The sequence below is a fragment of the Danio aesculapii genome, chromosome 17 (assembly GCF_903798145.1).
Source record: "Danio aesculapii chromosome 17, fDanAes4.1, whole genome shotgun sequence".
NCBI lineage: Eukaryota > Metazoa > Chordata > Actinopteri > Cypriniformes > Danionidae > Danio > Danio aesculapii.
The window spans coordinates 27264453-27280144 of record NC_079451.1 but is presented as its reverse complement, the minus strand read 5'-3'; the positions used below and the strand labels follow the sequence as shown (position 1 = coordinate 27280144).

At 36.6% G+C, this 15692-nt stretch overlaps 1 protein-coding gene across 2 annotated transcripts in view; it reads left to right on the top strand.

Moving 5' to 3' along the window:
- The window catches only part of crybg1a (crystallin beta-gamma domain containing 1a), a 73224-nt gene that overhangs the window by 38183 nt on the left and 19349 nt on the right, over nucleotides 1–15692 (top strand). The window contains exons 1-9 of one of the 2 annotated variants that reach the window (XM_056476514.1): nucleotides 569–907; nucleotides 3937–5135; nucleotides 6168–10857; nucleotides 12940–12978; nucleotides 13145–13263; nucleotides 13340–13514; nucleotides 13672–13811; nucleotides 15363–15489; nucleotides 15629–15664. In XM_056476514.1, coding sequence (XP_056332489.1) covers nucleotides 899–907; nucleotides 3937–5135; nucleotides 6168–10857; nucleotides 12940–12978; nucleotides 13145–13263; nucleotides 13340–13514; nucleotides 13672–13811; nucleotides 15363–15489; nucleotides 15629–15664 — 6534 coding nt within the window. In that variant the 5' untranslated portion in view covers nucleotides 569–898. Of the gene's footprint in view, nucleotides 1–568; nucleotides 908–3936; nucleotides 5136–6167; nucleotides 10858–12939; nucleotides 12979–13144; nucleotides 13264–13339; nucleotides 13515–13671; nucleotides 13812–15362; nucleotides 15490–15628; nucleotides 15665–15692 lie in introns of those variants that run through there. The other variant, XM_056476513.1, reaches the window with a different exon arrangement.

Sequence of the window (15692 nt, the reverse complement as noted above, 5' to 3'; positions counted from 1 at the left end):
AAGTTTATTTAAATGATTTCATTTTAATCAATCAGGTTCAATTCAATTCATCTTTATTTCTATAATGCTTTTACATTGTAGATTGTGTCAAGGCAGCTTAAAATAGACGTTCTAGTAAATTGAAACTGCCAGTCCAGTCAATCAGTTTAAATCAGTTTCATTTAGTGCTAGAATAAATGCATTAGAGAATAAATCTGGCAAGCACAATGCAAAAATGTGTTTAAATAAGTGAAGTAATTAAATAATATAGCTAGAAGATATTTTCTTCTAGCTATAGGCTAAATTAACAACTAAATGTAATAACTTTATTATTAATAATATTAATGTTGGTAATAATAAAAAAGCAACAGTGTATGTATATTAATTATATTATCATTAATAACATTAATATTAATAATAATAAATAATAATATATTCATTATTATTATCAGTATTATTGGTGTTATTAATGCCCAGTGGTCTGCAGAGAGTCACGCTGGATCGAGAGGAAGGGTGTGGCGTTTTGTTGGATGTGGTCGCTCTTCATACATTGACTGGGGATGAATAATGTTGTTTAACTTTTCCAGTTGCACAATAGCTCTAATGTGAGCTCACTTATATGTGGCACAACCTGCAATACACCTGGACTGGTGCCACCAAAGTAAACAGAAAATGATTTCGACTTCAAAAAGTTTTGTCATTTTTCCGGCTCGTGCAGTCTGCGGATGAACGGCGACTGAATAAGCAGAGGCTTTGAATATCGATTGTAAACGAACGAGTGCTGGATTAATATCACCTCAAGGCTATGTGTTTGTGCTCTGATTTTTATGGCTGAGAACTTTGGACGGTTTACTATCACTTCTGAATCCTGATTTCGATGCATATGTAAAAACGAGGGACAAACTCGATCCTCAACTGAATGAAAATGGTAAGGAGAAAGTCGAATTGATAAATTGAATTAAATCTTAAGGGAAGGTACATGTGTTTTGGTGTTTTACGACGCTTTGCAGAAAGTTTTTGACTGTGTTCCAAAACATAGCGAGCTGCCTATCTAGTCAGCATGTTTTGGGCTCACAATATATCAAAAAAAGTGCTGTTTGGTTTTTAACGCGTTTGAGCTGAATCGCAACACGATTATCATGCCCGTAATATTGCTTAGCAAGGTATAAATTAGTTTGGAGACGCCACATTTAACGAAATAGTTACGGTGATCCCCGGAGTCGCGTATTTTGAACAGTTCATTCGATTGAGTTGATTCAGTGATTCTTTACGTCATGACGTGCCTTGACGTGCCATTATCATTATAAAATAATGTGACTCCGTTTTAAAACGTCGTAATCCAACCAAAATATAAAACATTGTCAACAATAAAACATTATATACATCGATCAACTGAAAGCTTTTTGCATGTTGTAGGTATACATGTGTTATTTTGCAAGGTAAAACACTTTTCATTATGTTTTATTTGTAATTGTTTTGCTATTCGGGGAATTATTAACAGTAACATTCATCCCTATAGTCAAATAGATTCCCTCACACACTTTTAGCCGAATAAATTGCTGTGAGTTTTACAACAAGGTCCGGCTGAGGTTAAAAATATGAAAGACTCGTTTTGCAAACCGATTGACTCTCTAAGGAAAGATTCATTCAAAACACGGACAACTGTGAAGTTAGAAGGTGGAGGTAAAGGAAGGGAGGTTCATGTTTCAGAGAGAACTCTCCGTAGAGGAAAAAATCATCTATTATTAACGAGGAATTGGCCAGGTTTGAGGTTAGTCATTTCACCTCGGGTGCTGTTAGTTTTTGATATGCAGATTTGTGTCATTTCGTTTAATTGCTGCGGGGGACTGGAATTTATGTTCTTGTCAACGTGGCGCTGCTTATATTTATGTTTATGTATCTGAAAGATGGGCCAGATGTCCCCCACCACATTTAATTTCTTGAAAAGTAAGAGTTGAAGTTCAACTCTGTTTTATTTGCCTGTTTTATATTTTATTTAGTTTAATTAAAATTGAATGAATATTGAGGATATATATTAATGCCAATTTGTAAATAAAATAAATTATTATAATGATTAAAGGACTTATTATTCTTAATAATTTCATATGGAATTTTATGTATTACAAAAATATATGATTTTTTACATTTCAGTAAAATAATTGCTGTGTGATGGATTTTTACTGTACCGTTATGAATCTCAAGGATGTGAAGGATTATTGTCTATAATTAGGGTTCTGCACTGACTTGAATGTTCTGTTCAATGTTTCCTCTTGTTCTCGGGTAACTGTACGATCTTGCACATTACTCATGCTTGCCAAGCCTGGGTTGGTCTCATGTACAGATTTTGAAATCCTCAGATTGTAAAGATGTTTTGGGACTTGTTCCATTAATATCTGTATGTGGATTGCTCTCCTACAGTATGTTGAATCCTTATACACGTAAGGTTATGCTTTTATTTTTATTGGACTGTAGTAATAAGGTATGATAAGCTGTGCTACATAGATAGGAAGTGCTGCTCACATGTGGGTGAAAACAAAAACTGGTTACCATAGTTCATCCCGCTTTTGCATTGAGCAAATAAATATGTAAAAAATGTATTACATCCAATAGATTTTAATTTTCCACAAACATTCGAAAAAAGGTAAAACAAAGGTTCTGGTAAAACAAATAATGCCATAGTGACTCTTTAATTTGCAAATTTTTGAATATGTAAATAGTAAATCAGTAAATGTTAGATGACTTTGTTCCACTGAAATACACCCTGAATGCTTTTTTAGTTTTTTGTATTGTCCATTTGTCCATTTTTTTAAAAAACATTGGAAACTAAAATTGCTAATAATCCAAATTTTCTAACTGATACCTACACAGATGTGCAATCTGCACATAGTATGCAAATATCTGAAATCTGTATTAGGATAGAAGGCATCTCATTTTAATGATTGCATCACATCAAATTAACATAAGGGATTTTATATACACAAAAGCATATTAAATTCAACTTGTGTCTACTTTTATGTTTTTCAAATATCTGTGAAGTAATGCTCCATTGTCATTTACACTACCGGTCAAATGTTTGGGGTCAGTAGATTTTTAAATGTTTTAAAATAAGCTTCTGCTAACCAAGGCTGCATTTATTTCATAAAAAATACAGTAAAAATTGTGAAATGTTATTGCACTATAAAATAAATGTACAAAAGTAGTATATAATTCATTCATTCATTCATTCATTCATTCATTTTCTTTTCGGCTTAGTCCCTTTATTAATCTGGGGTTGCCACAGCGGAATGAACTGGTGAATTTAATTTAATTTAATAATTTATTTCAGTGATTTTAAAGTTAAATTTCAGTTCAGTTTCAGTTTCATTACTTCAGTCTTCAGTCACATGATCCTTCAGAAATCACTCTAATATTAATTATTATTATTGTTATTATTATTATTATTATTAATGGTAATAGAAATTAAAGCGATTATGGCTGGAATAATAATTTCATTTGAAACTACATACAACAAGAAAGCAGTAATTTAAATTTTTGATGAATATTTAACAAATTAATATATATTTTTTACATTTAATAAATGCTGCCTAGATGAACATAATAATAATAATAATAATAATAATAATAATAATAATAATAATGATAATAAAAACATGAAGAAAAAAATAAAACTGACCCCAAAATTTTGACCGGTAGTGTTATATGATGTATTTATGTATAATGTAGCAACATATGTATTCTAACTTATTAAAATAAGTACAAAAGAAAAACAATCATACAAAACATTTTCAAGTGTCTTTTGTAAATCAGGGTAAAGTGTGTGATAGTACATTTTGCCCCCAAAAAAACAAAGCAAAAGATTTAATTGAACTACTTATTCTAATGTACATTAAACATGTTTATATTGGACCCATTTATTTAAGTGTTCTTACAGTTTTTTTCTCTTTCTTGTACTTCCAGAGTTCAGATGAGAAAACAGTTATCGATCGGATTGGAAATTTTTTTAGGAGGAGAAAAAGTAAAACCAAAGATCAGATAGGTGTCTCGTCTGAAAATTTTTCGCCAGAGGCAAACAGTCCAACCAAGTACTCAGGATCTGCGGAACTGAGACAGACTAAGCACGGAGAGACTGAAGATTCAGTATTTAACTCAGAGAACCGAAGTCCCAGTGTGTGTAGCATAGCTTCCCTTGTTGCAGATGGAGGAGACTTACCGTTTGCCGACAGTGGAAGTAGTGGACGAGGGAGTGTGAAAGAGGTGGAAGTGATTAAAATCAGCAAGGCCGAGACATCTGGCGACAAGAAGACTGAAGATCTGGTGAGGGAAGTGAACAGAAAGCTCAGGGTGTACCTGGAGGAGACAGCAGACACGACAATAAAGAAATGTGCAGACATTCCTATACACACCCCTGACACGCCAAAGTCCTCCGCACTCTCAGGTGGGACGGAGAGTAAAAAGACTGTTTTAAAACCCACCATCACAAGCGGCGGGAATTACACAGCACTAGTTGGAGTGACTCTCGGATCACAGTCCAGAACCACATCGTCCTCTGACAATCAGTCTGAAGTACAGAAAGAGTCAGATAGCATGGGGAAGAAAAACAACAGCAAACGGAAATCACGCAAACTAAGCAGTCAAGACAGCAATAATGAATGTCTCACCCCGACAAACACCATTCCTCCTCAGGCAGAGGAGAGGTCAGCTCAATTTTCTCCCTCCCCTGGACAAATACACAGAGCCGAATGGGCGGAAACTCACCTGACAGAGGAGGAGAGTGAGAGCTCCATTACTGACTTACTTTCCTCTTCACAAGCTGCTCTGACCTGCCCTGCTGAGAGTTACTCTGCCCTCGGTGAAGCTCCCAGCAACACTCCTGCTCCTTCTAGAGTTCCAGATCCAACCAAATCCTCACATGCTTCAAAAGACAGCACTGAACCACCAGTGAAGGAAACTCCAGAGAGATTTATTTCTGAGCAATTGCATTCTGAGAGCGGTGAAGTGAAACGCAGAAGCCTGAAACTGTCAGAGAGCGATAAAGTCTTCGCCAAACGAGTTTTTGTTGGTTCGCAGTCAAGCCTAGATGGGGAGGAACAAGCTCAGAGCCAAAGTGGGACTAACTTGGATAAAACGCAGAATGTACAGCAGGTTAGGGTGAAAATGTAAGTATGCTTGTGTTGTGTGTTGGGTTACTGAGCAGCCAAGGCCTTTGTTCAGTCTATACAGTGCTCGTTACTCTGTGCAATATGACACTCGGGTTCCCATGATTTTAAGTATTAAATGAACAATGACTTAGATCTTTTCATAGATTTACGTAGCCGTGTCTGTATATAAATACAGTGTCATTCAAAGCCTTGGGATCTATTAAAGTCTCTTTTTCTCATTGATGCTACATTTATTTTACTTTAAAACTTTTTGAGATGTAATACTTATCCTTTCAATGGAAAAACTGAATTTTAGTCAAGTTTTTAGTGTCACATGGTCATTTGTTGAATTTATTTTTAGTATATTAATGCCAATCAGATATTAGAAACATAATTATTATTATTAATGTTGAAAGTATTTGTGCTGCTTAATATTTCTCTGGAAACAATATTATATTTCTTTGGTGAGCAGAAGGTTCCAAACAACCATAAATGTTTGTTGAGGAATGTAAAAAACCTGCTATTTCATTATTGCATTGTTCATTGTGTTTCCATGCACCTTTGTGATCAAATAAATCAACATCTGTACAATGCTAATCACTAAACAGTATGTAATTTGCTGTTAAGGCAGGGATTATTTTGTTTTTATATCAGTATTTTAAATTATTTGTCTTTAAGAAGCACAAAATAAATGTACCTGAATTATCTGTGCAAGTTCACATGTCAATAATCAGCCCTTTTTAGCTGAGTAATATTAAGTGTACATAAATGATATTGTTCCACGTTATAAGTTTTACAAGTTACAATGATGATTCCATGGTTTAAAATGTAATCAAACATGCTCATAAGAAATGATCTGAAATAGTTTGAGCTCTTGAGCTCAGGAAATATGCATCTATGGCATGGTTCACACATTAGATATGTTTTTAATTGCTGAAGAATTCAAATCATTTCTTGTTAATGTGTTGCATACTGTTGAAAGCATATGAATGCATGGCTCCTCCCATACTTGTCTCTTAACATTGTTGTTGACTTTATATCTTTTCACAGATTACCAAACCCCAAAAGCGTGAATGTCAAGCAGTTCAACCAACAGACAGATGAGTCAGCAGAAGATGTTTTTGTGCAAGAGCAGTCTCTTGATAAGGATGTAGAGAGGCCCTCTGAACTTTCCACTGAGAATAGAGACAATACCTACTCCAGGGAGGAATTTGATTCCCCAGAAATGCCGCTTAATAAAGTACCATTTAATACTGTGATGAGCAGTCATCAAAACACATCTGTACCATCCAAACGTATGGACAGAGGCAGCAGTGGACCAAATGGGGGAATTAAATTAAAGAGCCCTCCACCTCAAGTTGCGCCTAAAACAAAGGCTGTAATGTCTCGTATAAAACTCTTCTCTGAGGCATCAAAGATAGATCCTGTTCCAGTACGGAGGATTTCACCAAAGCAGACAGATCAGAAAGAAATTAAATCTCCAACAGAAAATGACCAGTCTGTTACACTTAATAGTCCAAGTGAAATCAAGACCAAAATTCCTAAGAAAAGCACACCAGAGGTTCAAGTCAAACCAAATAAAGTGCTTGAGGTTGTTACTGTATATAGTGTGTCTACAGAAGCTGAAAGATCAATGTCCACCAAACGTCAGAGTGAGACTGGATCAATAAGCCCAGTGCAGAAAATGTCACCAACTAAAAGACTGGAAGAGAAGGATGTTTTGGACATCTCGCTAACATCAAAAACCTCTCAACCTACAAAAGAACAAGCTACTGTTTCAAAGCCTAAAAGGGAAAGAAGTCTTAAGCAATCATTTTCTGAAGATAAATCCCCATCCTCCCCTTCCTCACCGGAGAATTCAGGTTCAACAAAGCTTAACACTGAATTCAAATCAGTTAAAGAAATCCAAAAGTCTAAAACACAACCAACAGTCGTCAGTGACAGAAGTCTGACACCAAAGACTAGTTCTCCTTATTTAAAGAGTAAAGTCAAATCGGGTGACACTGGCAACAAAACAGAGGCAAGACCTTCTTCCTCAGCAACTGGCTTTGACCAAACAGTGCAGAAGATTGAAAAGGAGAAGCCAGTGAATGAAACCCAGCTAAGCGGGCCAAAAAGTCCAAGAAAAATCGTGACTGATGTGTCATCAACAGGAAGGAAACCTCGAACGACACCAACAAGCCCTCTGAAACAGCCCTCAGATGGAGAAGTGTCCCGTGGGCAAAATGAGTCATGTGGACCAACCTCACTCCCACCTTCCAAGCCAGAACGAAATGAGTCATCACTGTCTAACGGTCCTGTCAGTGATGGCAAATCCTCTAAGAGTGATCAAGCCACTGGGAATGCAGCTGTCAGGATATCACCAGAGCTCAAATTGAAAAGCCCTGTTAAGGAGGTAGTGAGTGCTTTACAGCCAGCCTCACCACGTCTCAGAAGTCCCACTAAACTCAAGCCCAAGAAAGATTTTAGGAAGGCAGAGCCAGCTGCAGCTTCAGATACAAAAATAGATGAGAAGACAACAAATTTGTCCATCACACCCACAGCTGCTTTAAAATCTGATGAAGTTACAAAGTCAAAATCCATTTCTGAAATGCAGAGTGAAAGCTGTGAGTCCAGAGACACAACAGATGTGTCATTTTTAGAAAAAAAAAATCAGCAGACAGAATCAGATCTCTCAGTTCCTGGAGGCTCACATGTGCAAGTTTCATCAAAAACCAAGACGGATATTTTCAAAGAAAAGCATCTTGTTGGGTTTGAGAAAGAGACATGTGCCCTTGATAAGGCAGATGAAATTTCCACAGTTTCCAAGATGGCAAAACAGTCAAAAGCTTGTTCTGAATCAAAGCGTGCTAAATCTGATGCTGCTGAGACCAAAGTCACACTGGATGCATCACTTTTAGAGAAGAATGATTCACACTCTGAAAAACAACAGACAACTTTACCATCTTCATCAGACCAGGATATACCAGATAAGCAATCTGTCAAAGAAAAGTCACTGACTGGTTTCAAGAAAGAGAACTCTGGCCTTTCTAAAAATGACATTTCCTCAATATCTGCGATGGGCCATGACACAACCAGTAATCTGAGTGCTCAAGGTATTTGCAAACAATCGAAAGACACTTCTGAAACAAAAGATGAAAAATCTAGTAATGCTGAAACCAAAGTCAAACTAGACGTGTCGCTTTCAGAAAACAAAATTATGCAATCCCTAAAACAACAGACCGAATCAAATCTACCACCTTCATCAGAACCACACTTCCAGATTACAGATAAGCAGTCAGATGTTGTCAAAGAGAAATTTCTCGATTTAGTGAAAGAGGAATGTGTTCCTTCTAATTCAGATGAAATTTCCTCTACACCTAAGACAGCTAAACAATTAAAAACCTCTTCTGAAAAGAAGGGTGAAGACACTTGTTCTACTGAAACCAAAGCCAAACTGGATGTGTTGCTTTCTGAAAGCAGCAATATCCAATCCTTAAAACAACAGACCAAATCAAGTTTACCACCTAAGACAGAGTCACATGTCCAAATTACAGATGAGAAGTCAGATGCTGTCAAACAGAAATGTCTTGGATTGGAGAAAGAGACACTTGTTCTTTCTAATGCATATGATATTTCCACAATATCCAAAACAGCTAAACAATCAGAACCCTCTTCTGAAAAGAAGGATAAAGACTTTAGTTCTGCTGAAACCAAAGCCAAACTGGATATGCAAACCCTAAAACAACAGACTGAATCAAATCTACTACCTTCATCAAAGTCACATGTCCAGATTACAGATGAGAAGTCAGATGTTGTCAAAGAGAATTGTCCTGGATTGGAAAAAGAGGCACGTGTTCTTTCTAATGCAGATGATATTTCTTCAACACCCAAGACAACAAAACAATCAGATCCGTCTTCTGAAAAGAAGGGTGAAGACTCAGGTTCTGCTGAAACCAAAGACAAACTGGACGTATCGCTTTCAGAAAACATTCATTTGCAATCCCAAACCCAACATTTAGAATCAAATGTACTGGATTCAACAGAATCAAAGGTGCAAGTTACATCTGACAAGCCCCCAGATGTTGTTCAAGAAAAATCTCTTGTTGGGTTTGAGATAGAGACATCCAGTAATCTAACTACTCAAGATAACAAGAAGTCTTTCTCCTCTCAGGACCAAATAGCTTCAGACATTGCAAAGAATTCATCCCAAACAAATAAGGAGACTGAGACCAAAGTGCTCAGTGTGAAAAATCCTCAGAATTCAGATTTAAAACTACCAAAAACCACTACACAACTAAACGAGAACGTCAAAAGTAAAGAAGTGACTGGTACACAAAAAGAAGAGAAGCTAACTGTTCAGTCTGGAGGCTCGAGTGAAACAAACCAAGAGTGTGTCAAACAGAATGCATTAAATAAAACAAAACAAGCTGACAATAAGTCAGTAGCAGTGATCACAACTCCAGAGGCAGTTTCTAAACCAGAACCTGTTCGAAAAGGTGAACAGACATTAAAGGACAAAGTCCCATTATTTAAAATGCCAGATAAACTGTCTTCCAAAGTGGACAGGAAGAGTGAGGTCCAAGTTAAAAATATCGAGTCTAACCTGAAAGCCACAGGTCTTACAAAGGCTAGTAAAACAACTGATACTAACTTGCAAAAGTTAAAACCATCAACTGACCAAAACGTTAAACAATTCATATCTCAGAATCTTCCTTTGGACCCCAAAAACACCTCACAAAATAGCAAGGAACCATCTAGTTGGTTGGACGTGGACAGAAGTTTTAAGAAGAAGAAAACAGAGAGGCGTATGGATTGCTCTGCGAGTGAAGACAATCTTTTAGACACTTCAGATGACTTTGATGACTTTGTTCGTAATATTAAAGAGAACTGCTCTCCTTTCTCTTTGCCACCAAGAAAACACGGGCAGAACAAGATGCCTTCACCACCTTTTGCAATGCCTGCTATTAAAGAAGATCACTTTGAGAAAATACTTGACCCAGAACAGTTCCAGTTTGGGACAAGAAAAACAGCAGCACTCAAAGATCCCTCTCCAGCCATGATGATCAAGAAGAAAAATGAAGAGACAAAAACCAATCCTTTGTCCAAACGTTCTGAGGACAGCCTACTTTATAAAGGTCTCTCATCTAGATGGGAACGTGATAAAGCAAATAAGGTCACAGTCACTGAGGAGAAAAATGATGGAGAAAACCAAAATGCAGAAGGCTCTGGAAAATTGTCCTCAAGGTTAGAAAGAATGTCAATCATCTCAAACCTTGTGAACTCTCCAAACACTTCACGAAAAGTAAGAACTGAACCAAGCAATCTTATCAATGGCATTCAGTCACCCATAACACCATCGACAGAGGTGATGCCAACCTCAGGAGAGACTAAGGACATGCCGCTGTCCCAGGTTGCTAAAGCACCAAAAGAGGGGCTTGGCGACATTCCTGATCCTGGCATTGTTAAAGGAGGATCTAGTGATTCAATAATGAGCCCAACCACATGTCCTCCTCTTCCAACTTTCACAGAAGTCAAGTTGCCTGACTTTTTGGAGAAATACATGAGTAAAGGCAAAGAACCAAGCACAGTGAGCCAGCAAAAGCCTGACACTGTCCCTGCACTGGATTTGAATCTGACTTCCAACACGTTTAATTCAAACATTGGGCTGCAAGGCATATCGGGATTAACATCTCCATCACACATCGCTCAGCAGATTCCACTGTCCACACCCACCAGCCTCTCTCCAACATATGCACAGGTAAGAGAAAGATAATAATCTCTACAGTTTTAAAATATCTCCTCTGAGTAAAAAAGGCTAAAAATATTTACCTTTAAAATATATATTTTAAAATGTTTGTTTTTTATTTTAATTTGTGTCCAGTTAAGCAATCAGATGTTTTTAAAGTATCTCATGCTCACCAAGGCTGCATTTATTTATGAACATAGTGAAACAGTAACAACTACTGAAATATATCAGTTGTTAAGTTAATAAAATGATGACAACTTTTGATTTTAATGCATTATTACGCTTAACCTAAGAAATTGACATCACCTAAGATTAATAAATGCTTTTGTAGTTTTTCTTAGTTTTCATTGTTAAATTAACATGTTAACAAATGGAACATTACAGTACAGAGTTAATGAAGAAAAGCCTATAAATAGTCACAGAATTTTCAACGTAGTTAACCAGATTAACGTGTAGAAATGTTATTAAATTGATGATATTGACAAGATTGACATGATATTAAAATAAATTGCATGTTAAGGCCCAATCCCAATTCTTTTTCCCCAATTCTTTAACGTGTGCTTGTTTGTTGTAAAAATGACAAATAATTTGTGGATCTCCTTACTTCCGGGTGAAGTGATTCTGCTGTTGTGGCTGGTGTGGAAATTTTCGTACCCCTTGGTTTCGAGTGTGGTCCTGAAAAATATTCATTCGTAGGGGTAGCTACCCCTTCCCCTTAACCCTACGCCTTTAAGCTAAAGAGAGTTGGGACACCCCTACCCCTTGATGTGAATGCGCAAAACGAGGGGTAGGGGTAAGGGGAATGGCTAAGGGATAGAATTGAGATTGGGCCTAAGTATTCAAGCATTTAGTGCTGTGATGAACATCTGCTGCCAATAAAACTATCTGAATATTCCTCAAAAGACATCCAAAAAGTTTATTATATAATAAAGGATTATTAGCTGTATTTTGAAGTGCCCACGATATCAATATTGTTCATATACATTGTCACGATAAATTCAATTACTGAATATTGGCCTATGTCTTTGTGTGTGTGGATATAATAGGGGTTGCACAGACGAGTCGTCTTAATGCTCTGCCGTGATGGTTTTTGATTGACGTTGATTAGATGCGCTGGGCAGATGACGTGGTTTCTTACTAGAATGTGCCATGATCAATGTGTTGACTGCATTTATTTAGCAGTAGAATTAGCCCAGGTGCTAATGTTGCATTATTAACAAAATGAAAGTTTTTTAACAATGCATTTGTTTTCCACTAAAATTAGTCATTGATAATGTTTTTGCAACATGTTATGAGCTCTCAAACAGCATGTGTATATATTTCCTGCTAATGAATCGCAGATTGTGGCATGTTGCAAAACATTTGCACCTTATGTTTCATTGATGACGTCACCGGCAACTAGTTAACGTCGACTCGACTTTGATAACATAAAAGTTGACTTCCAAAAAGTTGTTCAACCACTAGTATATAAGCAATTTTATATCAGTATTCAAAGGTGTATATTACTTTAAGTGGTATTTATTTTTGCAAATACTAGTATTGAAATTGAATGCTTCTATTACCAGATACCAAACAAACAATATTCTATTGGTCATCAATGTTAATATATTTTCTTATTAAAAATGTGTTTTTATTTGTCCTACAAAGTTATCAACTAAAATGCATGTTTTAGTGAATTAAACAGCCTGTTTAATCCCTTTCAATTAATACGTAATTCACCACAACTATTAAAGTTGCATATGTCTATGTAATTGTATTATGAATCGCATGTGCTACACATTCTAGTGGTTAATGTGTATAAAGTCTTTGTTTATAGTATATTCACTGCTGGGATGTGGCGAAGTCTTGTTTCACCTAGGAAACTGCTTGGGTTTGTCTGTACCTGTCTGCTGTTTTTACAGTGGAAATTCTGTCAATGTCGTCTTAAGACTCAAAGGGAATGTTGAACCCTCTAGGCTTCAGTTTTTAAGAGCACCACTGATCACAGTACTGTCATGAGCTGAGATGTTTCAGTGATGTCATCAAGAACACTTCATTTTCTGAAATGTATTATGAAATTATGTTTAAGTAATGACAATTGTTTTGATTTTCTAGACACCAGGGGTCAGAGGCTTCCACAGGCGTCCTGGAAAGGTATTGCAAACATATTGATCTATACAAAACTAATCATAAATTATAGTCATTTAGTATAATTTAGCAAGTCTGTTTTTAATTTCCAATTTATTTTAGGCTTCAAATAAGCAATGAGAAGGATTAAGTAACACATTTATGAACAATATTTCAATATTCTTGCCCACAGATTGTAATATTCCAACAACCTCAGTTTGGAGGAGAGGCATATGAGGTGTTTAGAGACATAGAGGATGCAACATCACTAAAACTCTCTCCACTCATCTCCATAAAGGTCGTCAGGGGATGGTAAGAACAATTACATTCTTCTGATCAATCATATAATAACTAGAATGCAGAGTTTGGTAATATTTTGTCCCATTAGCTGGCTGCTGTATGAAAAGCCAGGCTTCCAGGGTCGATCCATCGCTCTGGAGGAAGGGCCAGCGGACATAGCAAATGAGTGGGCAGAGACAGAGCCCAGTGAGAAGGTGGAGGAAAATGACTCAGCACTCCCATCCACACCCATGGTTATTGGATCTATTAGGCTTGCATTAAGGGTGAGTAAAATCACAAGTCAACACTTGACCTCGATTTTCTGATTCATTAGTCCTATTAGCCACAGAATCTCTTAAATCCAAAATATATTTCATGTTTTAACAAATGCATATGAACCATAAGCATGTTTTGGTTACTTGATACTATTATTTTTCTCAGGACTACAGCACACCACAAATAGACCTGTTCACAGAGCTCAATGGGATGGGCCGAATATCGTCATACTGCGATGACACCATAGAAACCTGCTCTTTTGGCCTTCCTCAGAGTACTGGATCGATTAAGGTCCACAGTGGAGTGTAAGTGAGCTTCTGGTCTTAAATAAATGCTCAAATTAAAAGAATAAATGCACATTAAAACAATTTGTTTAGAAATTCTACAGCTTCATGATTTTTTACAGTTTTTTTATGTTGGTGATATTTTGATATACACTATTGTTTACTAGATTAAAATATATGACAATTTAAACCGGCAGAAATGTTGAATGACTCGTGATACAGTTTTTGAACAGAGGGGGCGCTGTGTGTTTGTTAAAAAATCGTGACTAAATCGTATCGTAAGATTAGTATCATGAATCATATCGAATCGTGAGTCATCCCTACTGTTTACAAAGTCTGGGATGGTACCTTTTTAAAAACAATTTTTGAAAGTCTCGTAAGGCTGGTTAATACTTCTGCGTTGAGTGATCGCCATGTCCCATGGCGCAATCCTTGCACATAGCCTTGCATTTTTACTTCTGTGCACTGTTTGTGTTGCTCTGCAATAACACTTTCGAAATGCAAGTTGGCAGTAGGTTTTTATGTTCCTCTGTGCCAAGTTTCTTCAAGGGTATTTAGTTTTTTCTGGACGCTACAAGTAGCTAAACTCGCTCATTCAGAGGTGGGAACTTTAATCATGATGTAAACACAAAACAAAAGTTTCCATCTGAAGCTCCTTCACGGGACTCAACACTTGTAAACACTCACTTCATCAAGCTCGTAGCTCTCAGTACCACCCACGCTCGTCAAGGGTACCAAGCCGACCAATCACAGAGCTTGCGCTATGCGTCGTTGTGATGTGTAGTTACATTTTTTTGAGAGGTGTGCATCAGCGTTGATGTGAGTCACGGTGAGGGCAGTGCGACCGTGCAAAGGCTGTGCTGGAGTATACGTGCGCACTTGACGCAGAAGTATAAATCAGCCTTTAGGCTCACAAAGCATGCGATTTTAAAATAAAAATACAGCAATACAATCTTTTTAAATATCATTTTAAATCTAAAAACATATACCTTAAAATACTTTAAAGCTCATTATTAGCATCCATTACTGTAGTCATGTGCTATGCTTTTAAATATATTTTTGTACATTTTTTTTCTCTGAATCAGCTGATAAATTGAAAAAGGGAATCTTTTGTTATATTATAAATGTCTTTACTTTCACTATAGATCTATTCAATACATCCATGCTCAGTTAAAGTATGAATGGTTTTTTTAATGGATTAAAAAATATTGCTGCCCCCAAACACTGAATAGTGGAACACTGAGCAAAAATTAGAGATGAAGGACACAAGCCTCATGTTTGGCCTCACTGCACTGCATGATCAAGTGGAAAGTTTTGAGGTTAAAGCATGTGACCTACGATTGAAGCTGAGAGAGAAAGAGTCTGTGTGTCTGTTGGAATGTTGTTTTCTTGTTATTGGATGAATGTTGGATGGAGAAGTCAATTTCATTTTTTTTTATTTCTTTCTTGGCACATTTGGTCTTTGCTAGAACTTCATGAAGCATGCTGTTAATTTACATAATGAAAGTTAGACTTTACTAGTTTTTAACCCAATAGCTAGAGTATATTCTTACTGTAATTGTGTGTTTCCAGATGGCTGGTCTTCAGTGACCCAGGTTTCCAGGGTCTTCTGGCTGTTTTGGAGGAAGGAGTCTATCCCTGCCCGCAAGACTGGGGCTTTCCCACTCCGTTTGTCGGGTCACTGCGGCCCATGAAAATGGTAGTTACATAAGACTTACTTTCACACACATTTTAATCTTTTATATATATATATATATATATATATATATATATATATATATATATATATATATATGTCCATTTTAGGCTTACTATAATTGTTCCATTGCTGTTCACAGGGAGAAATTAAGGTGGAAAATCCCAATGAAATGAAGGTAAGCTCTACAAGTTAAATCACATACA